The sequence below is a fragment of the Gallinula chloropus genome (genome assembly GCF_964237585.1).
Source record: "Gallinula chloropus genome assembly, chromosome: 1".
Classification (NCBI taxonomy): Eukaryota; Metazoa; Chordata; class Aves; order Gruiformes; family Rallidae; genus Gallinula; species Gallinula chloropus.
The window spans coordinates 112,946,036-112,962,747 of NC_140085.1; the positions used below are offsets into that span (position 1 = coordinate 112,946,036).

General features: G+C 40.1%; 1 protein-coding gene across 1 annotated transcript; it reads left to right on the forward strand.

Moving 5' to 3' along the window:
• Positions 1–1,840: 1,840 nt before the first annotated feature.
• Positions 1,841–15,993, forward strand: BACH1 (BTB domain and CNC homolog 1; the record flags this gene model as incomplete). The annotated part of the gene is made up of 5 exons (XM_084277411.1): positions 1,841–1,896; positions 4,004–4,301; positions 8,101–9,480; positions 11,164–11,370; positions 15,532–15,993. Exons 2-5 carry the CDS (start codon positions 4,062–4,064, stop codon positions 15,991–15,993), a joined length of 2,289 nt encoding a protein of 762 aa, XP_084133537.1. The 5' UTR covers positions 1,841–1,896; positions 4,004–4,061.
• Between the last annotated feature and the right edge of the window lie 719 nt (positions 15,994–16,712).

Consider the following 16,712-nt stretch of genomic DNA (forward strand, 5'->3'; position numbering starts at 1 on the left):
CTAACTAAGGATTTGTAGTTAGTAAGTATTGAGTTTCTTCTTTAATCTTTTCAACTTGCATTATAACAACTATTTTAAATTTTGGAAGATCTCTTTTGGACTAGCCTTATTTTTGATGGCAACTACTGTAATCGAGCCTCTTAAAGACATACAGGAGTATTCTGTCGTAGCATCTCTTGCATTCAGTCACGTGGTGGTTCGTTGACTGTGTGAACATTGAGTTCAACATCCAATCATCTGCTGACTTCTGGAATACTTTTAAAAGTTATCTGTGCCTGCCTTTAATGTTCCTTACTTCTTAATTTTAAAATAAGAATAGCATGGTAGAATGAGTTTTAGTCTGGTTTCCAAGAAAATAATGTGTTATAATTGTTTGTATTGTCCATTTTGCTTCCTTTTCAGTAACCTGTTACTGCTTTCATTTGAATTATTGGGGCGGGGGGGGGGGGGGGGGGAGGTGTAGGAAATGATTTATATGTAGGAAATTAAATTATGTAAAATGGCTTTCATCCTCCCAGTGCAGGTGTGCTAGAAGTGTCTGTCTAGCACACCTGCAGCATGAGCTTATAAAGCTTCTTTAAAAAGCACCATTGAATTATTTTCTCCACTTCACACCTTTTCCCCTTTTTGTCTATCCATAAATAAAACTAGTTTTAAGAATTTCCTGGTGTTCCAGGGAAACAGTTACAGTCAAAGGAAAATTAAACCGGTTATGGAAGATTTTTTGATTTGCTATGGCAGTGAGTCTTGTGACTTACAGATGTGTATTTTGTACTGGCACACCACACTAGAAATACCGAGTTGGCTGTCATGAAAAACACTATCATAAATGTGATACCATGTCTTTATTACACAACTGGAAAACTGAATTAAGACATTCACGAGTTTGACCTTTGTTAGTACTTCTCTAAAATGTTACAGCTTTTTACAGTGGTTACATTTTCCCTTTCCTGTTTGATGCTTTTTGTTTTCACCAGCATTTTCAGTCTTCTGGTTCTTTTCCTTTTGATTTCTGTCTTCATCCTGTGTGACACTAGTTAGATTTTTACAGAGAAAACTGAGAGAAATTCAGCGCTTGCATGTGGTGGTTTTGGTTTTGTTTTTCTGTGGTTTTTTTTAAGGTTCTTCTAAACTTTGAAATGTTCAATGAAATACTGCATTTTGTTTTGGATGCCTCAAAAAACTTGTATACTGTTTAAAAATAATGATGACAACTTGACTGATGAAATCTGTGCATTAGGAATGACAACATTCTGTCAGAGTAAAGGATTAAATTGTGTTATGCTCAAATTGACTATTTCCAGTTCTCAAGAAACAGAAGGTAGTTTTTCAGTGTTGAAGCTTCTTTTTTGGCAGCAGCAATGTTGGAAGCTCCACTATCAGTGCTTCAAGCAGGCTGCATGCTGTTTTGAAAGCACATTCTGTGCCTTGTGGAGATCAAGTGAAAAGGAGGGTTTGCTATCCTCTGCATATATATATATGTGTGTGTTTGTACAAACACTGCTGTTCCTTCTATCTTTCCAGGCTATGAAAGTGTTAACAAGCTGAATTGTAACTGATAATTTTCTAAGGGAAAACCCCAGAGCGGCATATATGATACCTGGGTTGTCTATCTGATGGTTGGGAGAACTCGGGAAAAGAGAAGGCAGGAGAAAGAACCTTTAAACCTGTCTGTGACAGTAGACTACCTCATGAGCTTTGCCTAGATGTTCATTCCAAAATACATCCTTATATTTAATATTCCCTATGCTCCCCAGCACCTTGGTTTTAGTCTTCCAATTTGTCCTCCATTTCTTTTTGATTATTTTTTAATTTTTTTTTTCCCCAGAGGTTCTGGTAACAAGTACGGAGTCACACGTTGTTAAACTGCATGTGCCATAATACTGGAGGAAAATGGTAAGTTAAGGATATAGAGCAAATAAATTAGGAGTACATGACACTTCACTACTTACTTTTCATGAGCTTTTATAAGAACAGAATTTAATGAATAATTGTTTCACTGACCAATTTGAAATGAAATATTTCCGAAGTAATCTCTGTAGTCTTGTCTTTGGGTATATGAAGATGTTTAAACTGTTTGAGGGGCTTTTTTGTGCTTTCAAAAATAAGCCCTCTAGGGTCTACAGTGCATGGTATGGCTTTTGCTTAGTGGGAAAACTTTTTCTTTTCCTCAGGACTTTTTATTTTTTCAAAAGGAAACTTTGTGTATTTAAGCCAACGCTCCAGATCAGACACGTTCTTTATCTGTACATTTTGTTGTCAAAGTTGTCTATGAAATTGAGGGTACAGTGTCCTGTGAGGGACTGGGGAGGGCAGAGAGTGATGATGCCCTGCGCTTTACCAGTGTGTAGACTGGTACTGTGCTGCTACTGCCACAGGAAATGTGGATCCTTTTCACCTACATGTGCAATATGTCCTAGGGAACCTGCTTTGGCAGGGGAGCTGGACACGATCATTTTTTGAGGTCCCTTCCAACCCCTGTGATTTTGTGATTCTGTGATCCTTTTTCTTCTCCCTTTCTGTTCAAAGGACCATTAAGAATACCTGTATGCCATGAAAATAACTTGAGTAATGAGTAACTAGGAGGGTGTGTTGGTTTGGGGTGTTGTGTTCTTCTTTACTGTGTTTAAAAATGTCCGTGCCCTCCTCCCTCCTTGCATTGTGAAAGTTTCCCTTATTTGAAAACTGAAGATTTGCATTGGCTACAGTTTTATTGTTGTTAGGAGCTGGCCATCAAAACAACTTCTGTTGAGCAATATAATGACCGGGTAGTCCTGGGTCAGCTGGAGTGAATCTCAGCAACTGTGTTCTGTTACAGTAACTCTTCAGTAGAAGAGTTTAAGGTAACACTTTTCCTACCAATACCATATTTTCCTCCTAGGACAGTTCCAAATCTGGTTATGGGGTTTCTTCATTGAGCTGTAGATGTGAGGACACTTCTTCTTTGGCTCCTCTTTTCTGGTTTGTTTTTTTTTTTTTTTTTTTTTTTTTTTTTTGGTTGTTGGTTTTGTTTTTTTCTTCAATTCAGGAAGAAGAGCTCAATCCAAAGGAGATAGGGATTTAGAAATACAGACTTGGAAGTGCTGTTAAACCTTGCATTCTCTAGGAGGGCTGACTTCTTCCTAGTTCTCTTTATTATTTTTTCAAATACTAGTTGAGGAATAGCTTCAGGGGAGTTATCTGTAAGTTTATTTCAGTGTTTTAGATATATAACTTTTACTGCTGTTTACTGTTCAATAAATAGGGTTATTTCAGAACTTTGATGCTTTGTCACAAAAGGCATTCCACTGCCAGGTGATGTCAGTCATAGTCATCTGTTAGGAAAGCACACTTAACAAGAATGACATCTCATATAGTCATGAGAGGAGACAAAGGCTGCATTAGGGAGTTAAGGCAGGTGGAAATTAGGAGAACCAATCTGCTTTAAAAACAAAGTACCAACATACTAGAGAAGAAAAAGAGAGTATTTTACCTATGCCTGATTGGTTTAGCAGGCAAACTGTTTGAAAGAAGAGATAACATAACTGCTTTTTTGAATCACTGGGTGACTCAGTAAACAGAAGTAGCTTACGTAGTATTTTGGCTTCGTGCATCTGTTCTGTACTTCTCTTTACATTTTCATAGCATTGGAGTCATACTGATAACTAAAAATGGAATTTAAATAATTTTTAGGTGTTACCAGAAGTTATAACTCTTAATCACTTGTTGAGGAAAAAATCTATTCTTAAATACTGAAGTCACATGACACATTGTTCCCTCTTTTGGTCTATGAAACTACTAGAGCAATATTTTAGGATGTGCATATTAAGGTTTGGGCACTCCAAACGCTCATTAATATATATTTATGTATTCACATTTACAAAATACTGAGTGTTAGTCTTAGAAATAATTGGATGGAGCCATGCATGTGTAATGGCTCGCTCACTGTCTGTTAGTACCAGTGGGTTCCTGTGGGATACGACTTTCACCTGTACAGCTTGGTTTGTGTTTTCTCTTTCTGCAGATCTGACACGTAGAAGCATGCTTTCCACTGAGGCTCACACTACCATTCGTGATACAGAATGTCTCTAAGTGAGAAGAACAGTGTGGTGTTTGCATATGAGTCTTCAGTACACAGTACCAATGTGCTCCTTAGCCTTGACGATCAAAGGAAGCAAGACATTCTTTGTGATGTTACCGTCCTAGTGGAGGATCAGCGATTTCGGGCGCACAAGGCGGTGCTGGCAGCTTGCAGCAGCTACTTCCTTTCGAGAATTGTGGGCCAGGTGGATGCTGATCTTATCATCACCTTGCCGGAAGAGGTGAGTGTCGTGTCGCTCCCTTCTGGGTTTTACCTGCCAGTGCTTCTAACCTCTTCTGTTCCATCCTGTTTTACCATAGCCTGGTGCTTACCTGAGAAGTTAAGGTCAGGTAAGAGAGTAAAGGACCGAGGGGAGGGAATTTCTAAGTGTTAAAGCTGCCATTGGTTGGGGTAAGGGCTAGACAGATCAGACTCTCTGTCACAGACTGAAGATAAGTGAATGCTGTTTTGGGGAAAGTGCAGGGGAGACCTCTTCAATTAAGTGCATCTTGCATTCAAAATTGTGTACCTCTTTCAAAGCATGTAAGTTTATTAAAAACAGGCCTTAAGGCCTTAAATGGTAAAGAGATATTGCAGAGCTAGTTCTTCTATATGAAAAGAGAATATTTTTGGAGTAATAATCAAATTAAAGCTTAAAGTGGTGATACCTTTAAATCGGTGTCATTAAGATTTGTTTTCATACTTCTGAGTAGTACAGCCGTGCCTATATTGCTTGCTTACTGTTAACAGCTTTCTTCTGCTCATTTCCCCATCCTTTTTGCACACTGATCATTAACACCTTGATTTTTTTCTTCTGTTATTCCTAAGACCAAGAAAATGCATTGCAATTCCCTGTTTTCTTTTTTTAACCTATGACATACGTATTTGTAACTCAGAATGAATGTAAAGGCATTTAGTGGGAACAAAACAGAACCTGACATCCATAGGAAACAAAATGTTACTATCTATCTAGGGTGTCCAAGACACTTAGAGATTCCAGTTGGTATTTAGTGAAGTTATAAGAGGGATGAGGCAAGTGACTGGATTTTTATATGAAATTCTGTCCTTGTGAATAAGAAGTGAAGAGCCTTGGGGTGTTCTCATTGTGCCCATCGGTAGCAGTAATCAGAAGAGTTAGTTGTTTAAGTAATCAGTGGCTTTCTGAGAGGTAGTTCACAGTAATCAGCTTTAGGGGTGGGAAATAACATGCAAATTGTTGTCAACTCAGCTATAATCATTAAAGTTGGAGGAAAAGTGCACATCAGTGAGTATTTATAGTGACATCTGAGATTACATTATAGACTTGTTCATATACAAGGCTGAGTTGAGTGTTAGTTAATGTAGAGATGATGCATTCAGAAAGCCTGTACTTGAGTAAAGTAGCTACTTCACTGACTGTTAAGTATATTAGGGTAAGCACAAGGATTCTGTTACCAGAATCTTTCTGATTCTACAGAAAAAGGAAAACTAAAAGGGATGAGGTAGTCTCTTCGAAGAGCATCAGTGGCCTTTGATCAGTTACAAAATCACATTACAGCGCAATAGTTCGATGTCGCTTCTTTTACTTGACCCTCTCACTGTGCCAGTGTTTTCGTGTCACCTTAGGCTTTCTTCCTAGTGGCTTCCTGTGTTGATAGTCTGAACCAGTCTCACATCAAGGGAAAAATAATTGATGGAAGCTGATGTGGAGGGGAGGTCAGGTGCTGGGGAGCACAGAGCCGTGGTTTGGAGTACAAGAGGGAAATTAGTGGTGTGTAAAACTTCTCATGCTGAAGAGAAAATTTTGCTTTGGGATGGTGGAAAATACAGGGTTTTTGATGAATAAGGAATGTATGTAAAAATAGTTGCTGGTGGAAAGGGACAGTGTTCCAATGAACCCATGAAATAAACCTGAGTTAGGAGGGGTCAGTCAGAGTTTCTAAAGAATATGGAGGAATGTAATAATCCTGCTATTTACTACAATGTAGATTTAAGAAGACTCTTAATGTAATTTGGCATTAGTGATACAAGATTTGAATCTGCTAAAGCAACAAGTGATAATACTAACAGTTAATCATCTTTCAATCATTTGATCTGATCGCTTACTTGGTAAAAGCAGTTTAAGACTTAGCAACTTGAGCTTTTCTTCTGGGAACTGCTAAATATTTTGAAATGAGTCATTTTATGAAGCTGCATATTTAAGAGAAGTAAACACTGATCACATGGTTTGAAGTGACTTTTAGAAATTTTTTAAAACTTTAATCACTCAAGGTATTTGTGGGCTAGTGTTTTTAATTATAAACTTCAGTCTGAGATACCAAAATATTTTTGGAATTAGAGTACTTCATATATATTTTATGTTGAAAAGACTAATTACTGACATCTTGATGTTGCTTCTGTGTTGTTTTTATACCAGTTTTTTTTCCTCTGAATTGGACTTTCAGTCAAAATATGAATTTAATAAATGGCTAGAGTTGCTTTTCTAGGTCAGACCACAAGGCTTTCTAATCTTGTTTGAGGATAGCCAGCTAGAAATGTGTAAGAGAAAGTGAAAGGAGTGTTTCTGGGCCCCCAGATCCTTCCAGTTTGTAACAGTGTTTCTTATATAGAAAGAAACAGTTTTGAAATACTGTATTTATTCTGTTTGGTTTCATGTATGAATGTCACTTGTTTGTAAAACCACTGCAATGATTTCTGGGCTAGCCTAAGTTTGAAGGCGTCTTGCCAGTTTATGGATAAACTGTCTTAACTCCCAAGCATATTTCAAAAGCTATTCTAAGAATTCTCTAGGTAGGTCATAAGAGTTCTCAGATAGTTTTGCTAAACTGTCTCTGTGCAGAGCTCACTAACTTCCTTTCATGGATTATTTCTTTTCTTTAAAAAACCCCACACCAACCAACCTCTAATAATCCCTCAGCTGGTTGCTAAATTAAACTGCATGTATCGTTAATTGTCTTGCTGGCAGAAGAATCCTGTAGAGCTGATGCATTAATGCAGAACGCTATTCAGTGTAAGGTCCTGTTCCTTTCTTGAAAGGAGGGCAGTGGAATGTGACTTGAATCTGAGTAGTAATAATGGATGTACTGCTTTATCCTTCACTTGTGCAGAAAGGCTAAAGCAAGTACGTAATTTGTGATGTGGTGATATGTTTACAGCCTTCTACCTGCTTTCTTGGTAACTTCTTCATGTGTAGAAGATGATGGTGTTTTGTTTGTAACGATACAGTTTTTTGTATCTCTGGATTCCCTGTTAGGCAACTGTTCTGTGGTAAAAGCTGCAATGGTGATGGTGGAAATGCTCAAACAAAAGTACCTACTCCAAAGAGGCTTTGAGAACTGGCTTTGGAGTACAGCTTTTGGGTACAATTCTTCTCATCTGTGGGAGGAAGAAAGGAGTAGGTGGTTACAGTAATAAATAATAATGTGTGGTGAAACTCCATTTTATATTTTTTTTTTAAGTATCGATGCATAAGACTGAGCAAGCAACAGGAATTGCTTTTTAAAGGAACAATTAAATACGAGTAGCACTTTGATCTTATTCTACAGTAATTAATTGTAGAATCATAGAATAACAGAAAGATGTGGGTTGGAAGAGACCTCCAAGATTATCTGGTTCCAGCCCCCTGCCATAGGCAGGGACGCCCTTCACTAGCCCAGGTTGCCCAAAGCCCCATCCAACCAGGCCTCCCCAGAGAGGGAGCTTCTACAGCTTGTCAGGGCAACGTACAGTTCAGGTTTGGAGGTTATCATTATAAAATTGGAATCTCGTAGTTGTTTCACATGGCAATACTTTTTACTTGTTAGTACTGCACTGTCAGAACACTTTAAGAGATTGATGACAGTAGAGAAGATAAATGCCATAAAATGTACAGGATGCTATGTTATCAGAAAACTTGTTTCAGAATGACAGTGTCCAGGTTTTCTCTGTGGAATGGATTTTCTGCTTTTGTCTTGCAGTCTGTCCTGCTGATGTGGTTTTGCTCACAGGTAAATTTGGGTTCTGTGTGTTTCTCTGGTTAAAATGTATTGACCATAATAATTTTTTTCTTTTTTCCTTAATAGGTAACACTGAAAGGATTTAGTCCTTTGCTGCAGTTTGCATACACAGCTAAGCTCATTTTAAATAAAGACAATGTGTCTGAAGTTTGCAAGTGTGCTGAATTTTTGGGTGTACACAACATTGAAGAGTCTTGCTTTCAGTTTCTCAAATTCAAATTTTTGGACTTCAAATCAGATCAGCAGGAATGTCCCAGGAAGAAGTGTTGTACACAGCACTGTCAGAAAGCAAACCCTAAAGTTGGCGGTGTGGATGACGGAGACCTGGAAATCGATGATGAAGCAGAAGAACTTTTAGAAAAGGAGTATATTCAAACTCCTGACACAAAGCTCTGTAAAGATGAGGAAAATGCAAAACTGTCACCTGCTCTCCAAGATAATGCCAATCCAACATGCGATCCTGTGCACCTAGAAAGGGGTAATGTTTCCAGTTTATCTTCCCAGTGCCCAAAGTATAGGAAATTCCAGAAAGCTTTTGGAAATGACAAAGTTCATACTTCAGAGTCCAGTCCCAGTATTAAAGACATTCAGGTGCCACCAATTGCAGCTCTTCTGGAAAAGGAAATACCTGTTAATGATGGCATACAAAAAGCTCAGGAGTGTGTACCTATGCAGGTGGTCTCAAAATGTGAAGAGACTCAGGTAAAAATGGAGGAGGGGGAGGAAAGTGTTGAGAAAAAGGAAGAGTCGAAGAGAGATTCTCTGACTCAGAATGTCCCGTGTCCGGTGGAGAAAATGAATCTTCCTGCTTTCCCCCAAAACTCTGCTGCACCTCATGGACTCAATTCCCTGTCTTTTTTACATACTTGTGAGCAATATGGTAACTTGAATTTCAGTAGTATGCAAACCAACACAGTCTTAGCTGAAAAAACTGTACCAGGTACCGGAGTAGGGAGTGACAGAATTGACAGTCAAGATGACACACCTCCGAAGGTCGATCTGTGCCCGAGGGAAGCCACTAACGTCACATCAGCTGGTGACCGAAGCAGTGTGGAGAGAGAGGTAGCAGAACATCTAGCAGGGGGATTCTGGAGTGATATTTACAGCACAGAAGCTTGTCAAATACATTTACCACCTGCAGTTCCCAAAGAGCCGGTGTATTCTGGGAAAAAGTCCGAGTGTCCATGGCTGGGCATCAGGATCACTGAAAGCCCCGAACCTTGCTCTCAAACTTTTACAACATTGAACTCTGTCAACTGCCCCTTTATAAGCAACCTTAGTGCTGAAGGATGCTCCAACAGCTCTGAAATAAGTGGTGGAGATTATCTTCAGGGGCAGCAACAAGAGCAGTGTCCCTATAACTATGTGATAAGTTTGGGAGAAGATTCGGAAACTGACACCGAGGGAGACAGTGAATCCTGTTCAGCAAGAGAACAAGAATGTGAGGTAAGAACATACCGGTGCATCCTGTGCTTCCCTGTCTCTTAAGACCTATTCAAAAACCTATTCCTGAATGTTGTGTGCGTGTGTTTGGTTTAGGGTTTTTTATGATTGCTTGTTTTAAAAGTCTGGGACTTGAAACTTTAAATAACCAAAGGGTTTATGTGGAAGATCACAATTAATTCAGGAAGACTTATTAGCTATTTTTTGGTAGGATTACTGGTAGATTAGGTATTGGATCTCTTCAGATATTTTTCTGGAACAACTTTACCAGAAAAGGTTGTGAGCCTTAAAGGCATGGGTTTTGGGTTTTTTGTAAAGAATTCTTTTCTTGCCTACTGCAGCTAAACTTAAGAAAACTCTGAACTTCTTGGAACCTTTGTTTTACAGAAACTTAAAGTTCTCTTGGATTTAATTTGACTTGTGGGGTGAAGGTGGGAGAGAAATACTTCAGATTTACTGTGAAATGAAAATTAAGTTCTCAAGCTGGCTTCAGTAGCTGTATATTTAAGACTGCTTTAATAGTATCACCTTCTCTAAAGCTGAAGTTATATTTGTTCCTCCAACTGCAAAAATTATTTGGCACAAATTTTGTTTGTCATTGCTTTGTCAGTGTTTTAGCAGGTGCCATACATAAGTAGTCTAATTGCTGTCATGTTTCGTACTGTTGCAGTATTGCAGTGTGGCTCTGGGTATGATGGATCTCTTAATGCCATGAAAATTCAGTTGTTTTTAAAGAACTGAGGTTTTTTCTTTTCAAGATGTGGAGGCCTTACTGAAGCTTATAACAAGTGTAAGCTAGCATCAATATAGAAAATGGGCAGGCCAAACGAAAGGCCAGGATCTTTACATTAAAAAGTAGTAGATGACATCATTGCTGAGAGCAATACTCCGTCCTTTTGGTTGCTTGTTTGTCACCAGTGGCATTGAAACACAGAGGGATTTCTCTGTTTTTTAAACTGAATTCACATCCTTGACCACAGCAAGGCAACGTGTTCTGCCACTTAGTATGTTTAAGTGTAAAGATTAAAATAAAGGGGCTTTAATTGGATGCTTCATAAAACGCTGCAATTATTTTGTAAATGTAAAGGCATTTTTCACCATTAATCAGGAATCTGTGATATATATGCAAGTTTCAGAGGCTCCTGCTTCTGTAGTTCAGGTGTATCAACAGTAGCAAAAGTCTGGTGTTCTCTCTTCTCCAGCATTAAGAAAACAAATATTATAACTTCTATATTTTATGTAAATGCCTGTTTCAGATAAACTTTTCCTGCAGAAAACTGAAGTATGAAAAGGTCCTAGTGGCAGCTTAGAGGGAACTTCAGACAGTATTAGTGATTCTCTCCTGTTTTGTGCACCACCTAATCATAACTTACTTTCCTGGAGCATATACCCTAATTATTTGATGCATACACAGATAGATTCCATCCTACTCTGAGTATGCTTTGGAAGATAGAATGTAAATGTACAAAGTTTATTTTGCCTGTGCTCAAACTCCTCTAGTTCAAGACCCCCTGGGTTTTATACACCTCACCTGATGGCTACATTAGGATGCTCTTTCCTGTGAGATTTTGGAAGAAAGATGGGTTGTGTGGGTAGAGAATGCTTAAAATGAAAACTTGAATTGGCCTGTTGACGTTTGTGTATATAAGTTCTGCCTTTGATTTACAACTGTATCTTCCATTCTAGGTGAAGCTGCCCTTTAATGCTCAAAGGATTATCTCGCTTTCCAGAAACGACTTCCAGTCGTTTCTGAAAATGCACAAGCTGACTCCTGAGCAGCTGGACTGCATCCACGACATCCGCAGGCGCAGCAAAAACAGAATTGCCGCCCAGCGGTGTCGTAAGAGAAAACTCGACTGCATACAGAACCTCGAGTCTGAAATTGAGAAACTGGTATGTAGAAACAGGCATTGCTCTTGCTTGGGTCTCTCTCTTAATGTCTTGACTGCACATCTGGCACCGCTTTGAGGGTGAAGTGACTTGTTATTTCTTCCACTCAAACGTAGAAAATTTTATCAGTCGTATAACTTCTTGATAGCAGTTTTAGATTTTCTGGGCTTTAAAGTGTATACATTTTCCCTTCTGTGAATGTATTTCCATTCAAATAAAAGTGCATCACTGCATAATTTTTGGTGAGTGGTGTTTCTGAAGCACGTGAGCATTGAACTCAATTGTACAGAACGACTCCCAAACAATTATCCCACTCTGCTTTGTTGTTTACCTCTTTCCCCTTACTTGCTTTATACTTCTGTTCTTCAGCTTGTGGTATTGCTCATGATCAAGTTTACAGTTGTGCAGTTGTGCCTTGTTTTTGTTACATATCAACATAGGCTGGTAAACCTTTTCCTGAATTTTAAGAATGGGACCCTTGTGGAAAGGCAAAACATGCAGGAGAGCTCAGGAAGCTGCTTGACTCTTCAGCAGTTGAATCAAGATTGTGGCTGAGGAATTAATGCATCAGCTGGGAACATGCACAGTCATACTGCACCTTTCTCCTGATGACTTCAAACTGAAAAGGAAAATAAAAGTAAAGTGCCATGGGCTAGAAACTTGTTTTCCTGAAGTGGTCCGTTATCTTTCACAATGTGCACTTCTACTCCTGCAATAAAATGAGAGGAATTTTAAGGAAGGCTAGCAGTGCCATACAGTCCAGATGAGTCAACAGGGCAAGTCATGCAGTGTACTGGAGAAGGCACTCTGGGAGGGAGGGAAATCAGGTGATTGTGTTAATAACAGTTGTACTCTGACTAAAGAGAGGAGTCACATTTCTGACAGTCCAGAACTTTCTGTCTGGTTTTGTCATCATATTGTCATTTCTGGTTTTTTATGTAACTTTGCCAATATTGTGCAACACTCAGGGGGAGGAATTAGAAATTGATCTGCAAGATTGGACCTGTAGTAGTGATAGTGTAGTAGTGATCGGACCAGTAGTGACTGATAATCATAATACCCTTTCTTTGGTGGACCTGTGCTAAGGACCAGGCTAAATGTCTGCTATTTGACAGATACTGCTGTCGAGACGGTGACAGTTGAAGATTGTAAGGTGAGGTCAGAGTTATCAATCGTGCTTTAGGCACAAAGATACTCCTTCCAGTTGCTTATTTTTTCCAACTGTCCAGGTAGGTTTCTTCAGAACTTCCTGGAAAAGATCTTGTTTGGAGCTGTGGAGCGTGTCTGACAGCACTTCGTGTTACGCACCATCAACCTTTTCTAAGTCATGGAAACTTTAAGATCTACCTGAGCATAATTTCCAGTTGAAGTTATAATTTCCAGATGAAAGAGAGACATCTGGGAAAAGGCATTGTGTGGCACATCCAGCTTGCTTCGTGCATGATGACTCCTGCCTTGTTCCTGCTTCTCTGGATCAGTCATGTGTCTCAGACTTGTTTGTCTTTGATCTTCTCATGTATCCTCTGTAATGGGGCTTTGAGAGAGGACAGCGTGGTGTAGCTATAGTTTGAAAACTCTTGAGAAGTAGGTAATACTGTCTACTATAGCCTGGTAGAAAATACTATTTGGTTAAATTCCTCCTCGTAGCATACAGTGAGTGTGACATGCTGTCTTGTAGTAATTTTTTTGTTGCTTACCAGGCTTTTGTTGTCTCTAAAAGGTAGTATTTGTGGTGTATTCCTTGGGAAAGTCCCAAATCTGGAACAAACCAACCCTCTGTGCAAGTGGAGGCTGGAGACCATGTGGCTGGGGAGTAGGTTTGTTGAAAAGGACCTTGGGGGTCTGGGCAGACAGCAAGCTGAGGAGGGGACAGCAGTGTGTCCAGGTTGAAGAACAAGTCATCGGTGTCCTGGGCTGTATTAACCGGAGCACAGCCAGTGGTTTGAGGGCAGCAATCATGCTCTTGGCACGTGTAAGATGAACTCTTTTGCTCAGTTTTAACCCCTCCCAGTGCCAGAAGTACATTGACAAGTTGCACCAAGGTTAGAAGGTGGCCACCAGATTGATTGGTCCTGGAGTAACTCTCCTATGTGGAGGGAAGTGTGGTTCTGCTTGGAGAAGAGATGGCGGTGGGGAGACCTCACAGCCACCTGCCCTTATCTATGGGAAATTCTTCAAGATGATGCAGCTGTTGGGAGCGGAAGATCTTTGGCTTCTCCGGGGGTAGTACCTCACAGCAGGAAAACCAGAGGCATTGTTGTATATTAAAGTGGGAGGTTTCAATTGGATATAAAGAAACACTTGTTTCCAGTGGGGACAGGTGGGCAGTGGAGCAGGGTACACCATGGTAGGGACAAGAAGTCTGTGAACTAAATAGATGATTTGCCAGAAGAATTACAAGCTCTTGGTTTGCTGGCTATTGTGACCTCAAAACTAGCCAGCATTACTTTGCAATATTAACATATTTGCGGCTAAAATAAACCAATAATAATTAAAAGTCTTAATCTGCCCACACCTTCAGATGGGGATGTGGGATTTACACTGGAATAGCTGTTTCTTGGCCTTGAAGTTTATGTTAAGCAGCAGCCCAGCTAATTTCATCAGTCCATAATTCACAGCTGAGTGCCTCCGTCTGCCCACACTGCACACAGGGTGGTTTCAGATTAGAAGATCTCTGGCAACAGTTGCTTTCAGTATGCTGACAACTTGAAGTTTATTAGCAAAGCACTCTTTCTAATCACTTTAGGCAAAAAGGACTGGCAACAACTGCTTCTCTTGCAAAATGTCACTTGAAGTTAGTTCTTTCAAAAAGAAGTTGTAGAGGTTGCAGTGTGAGTTTCTGCTGCAAAAGGAAACATGAGGACTGAAGAATTACATTTTCTGAGGGTGAATTGATGAAATTGTAGGGACTGTGTGTTATCACTGTTGCTAAAAATTATGTCTGAAACTATTTAAGGCTTTGTATGTCTTCAGAACTCTACCTCTGTGAGTTCTATAATTAATTACTTGAAAAAAGGTGTGGTATATTTGGTTTTGGTGTGGTTTTGTCCTTTTCTTTCAATTGCTTTATTATGGTTGGCTTTCCTGTTCTTTGCCATTTCCTTATTTCTCTTTATTCCAGATGTTGCTTGTTTCTGTCATTACACCTCTCAGTTATCAATGTCCTTTAATATTCACCCAGTTCTATCAGAAGTTTCAGAAAAATTTTACTGAAGTAAAAGAAAAAAGCTAACTTTTAATGAACCCTTTTTCTATGTGATATTTATTAGTGAATTGCCATCCCTTTCACTGCCCTGCATTTGGAAAATCCTTCTGCGTCAGGTAACTAGACTGTAAGCCCTTCTGAGCAAGGACAGGCTTATGCCTGAGAGGTATCTGCCACTCCTGAACATGGTAGCTGTGTGAATAAAACTCAAGCCTTCAGCCAGTATTCTCTAGTGCCAATAGCAGGTCACCTACCTAATGGCACTGCAGTTCTCATCTCTCCAATTCACTGATCTGTCTCTCTACTTCTGAATTCTTTAACTGTCAGTATTGTTTCCAGAGAAAATACTTTGTTTACAGTTTTATCATGTTTTATTTCTTTAACTCTTCCTGTGATTTTCTGTTTACTGTAGAAACCCTGTTGTTTGTTCTACAGTGGCCTTTGCAGTTCTTTGAGAATTGAATTTGTTTTCCTCTAGCAGAGTAGTATCGATAGTGAAAGCATCATGCTTCATTTTCAGTGTTTAACTTCAAAAATATAAATCTCAGTGAAGACATCTCTGTTTCATGTTTTGTTGACCCAATGGTGTAATGGTTTCAACCTGTTACCCTATAGGATTAGTGTTTCAAGAATATTTATAGTAAGTCAGTTAATGTATTTAATAACTACAAATTACTGTTTTGGCTGCCAGCGTGAGTTTTGGAAAAGCTTTATTTCTGAAAAGTCACTTCAGATAGCTGAGTTGATGATGCTTCAAGAGAGGTTAGGATTGTCCTTTTGATAAGCATTTGGTTGTGTGGCTGTTTACCTTCTAATTGCCAGATTACTTCAGTGTCAGCAGACCAGATTATTTACAGTCTCGTTTTAGCAGGTTTGGAGCATGAACTAGAGTTTGTGTTAAAAAGACTAAAAGGTGCTTCTTCTTTTCCTCTCTTTTGCCCTCCCCCCTGTCCCCGCAGCAAAATGAGAAGGAGAACTTGCTGAAGGAAAGAAACCACATCTTGTCAACTCTGGGGGAGACAAAGCAGAATCTGACGGGCCTTTGCCAGCAGGTGTGTAAGGAGGCAGCCTTGAGTCACGAGCAAATACAGATACTTGCAAAATACTCTTCCTCGGATTGCCCGCTGTCGTTTTTGTTCCCGGAGAGAGAACGAGCAGCGGCCTCCGACAGCGAGCTTGCGGTACCGGCGTGTGTGGAGTTGGCGGATGGCGTGTCAGGTGTTACGTCACCAAACGAGCAGAGTTCTTGTTACCAGTGCGTGAAAGGCGTGTGTGAGGTGGCCTACGATCCAGGGCAAGAACTGCATCCGGTTTCTGTGAGAACAGCGGAGAAAACGTCGCTGGTAGAACAGTGCGGTCAGAGCGGCGGCATCACAGACTTCTGTCAGCAGATGACTGACAAGTGCACTACAGACGAGTGAGCCCGGCCTCTTCCCATTGCCAGCCTCTCAGCTTCGCAGCTAAAGGTGAAACGGAGCATTATTGTGAAGTAACGAACCAAGTGGAAGAAAAGGTGAAGCTTTATTTTTCGAAACTACATTGCTGATTACGTGGTCATTATGTTACTTGGTAAGCTCGGGGTTTGCTCGCTGTAGTTCTAAGGGGGTGTGATTTGTACGTGCCGGCCTCGGAGCTTTAACTGCGGGGTGCTGCCACGGGGAGTTCAGACTCGGACGTGTGTTTGGGAGGAAGCTTTAATTCAGGTATAGAGCAGCCTTCACTTTGATTTATGCCACAGTACCTAACACCACTCTGCATCTCAAGCCAAGCCTCCTAACAGGTGTTTATGCACGATGACTTCTATACCTGGAGTTCTTATCTCTTTCAGATTTCCTTTCTCCTGGCCAACAAACCTCAAGCAGCATATACAGCTCTCAATGCTTATTTAGTGGATGGGTTAGGGTAGCGTGACAATATGAGGAAATTCAGGCAAGTGCGCTCTGGAGCAGCTCATTGCTTCTGGCTGTGCCCATCCCTGTACCAGAGCCAGCTTTTATTGACTACATGCCTCTGTCTTAGCTCTCCAGTACATATTTAAGACAACTGGAACAGTGGAGGTGCTGCAGCACACTGTTCTCTTCTCCTGAATTTTGTGGGAGGGATAGCAACATACTGGGAAAGGCAGAAATTGGAAACCAGT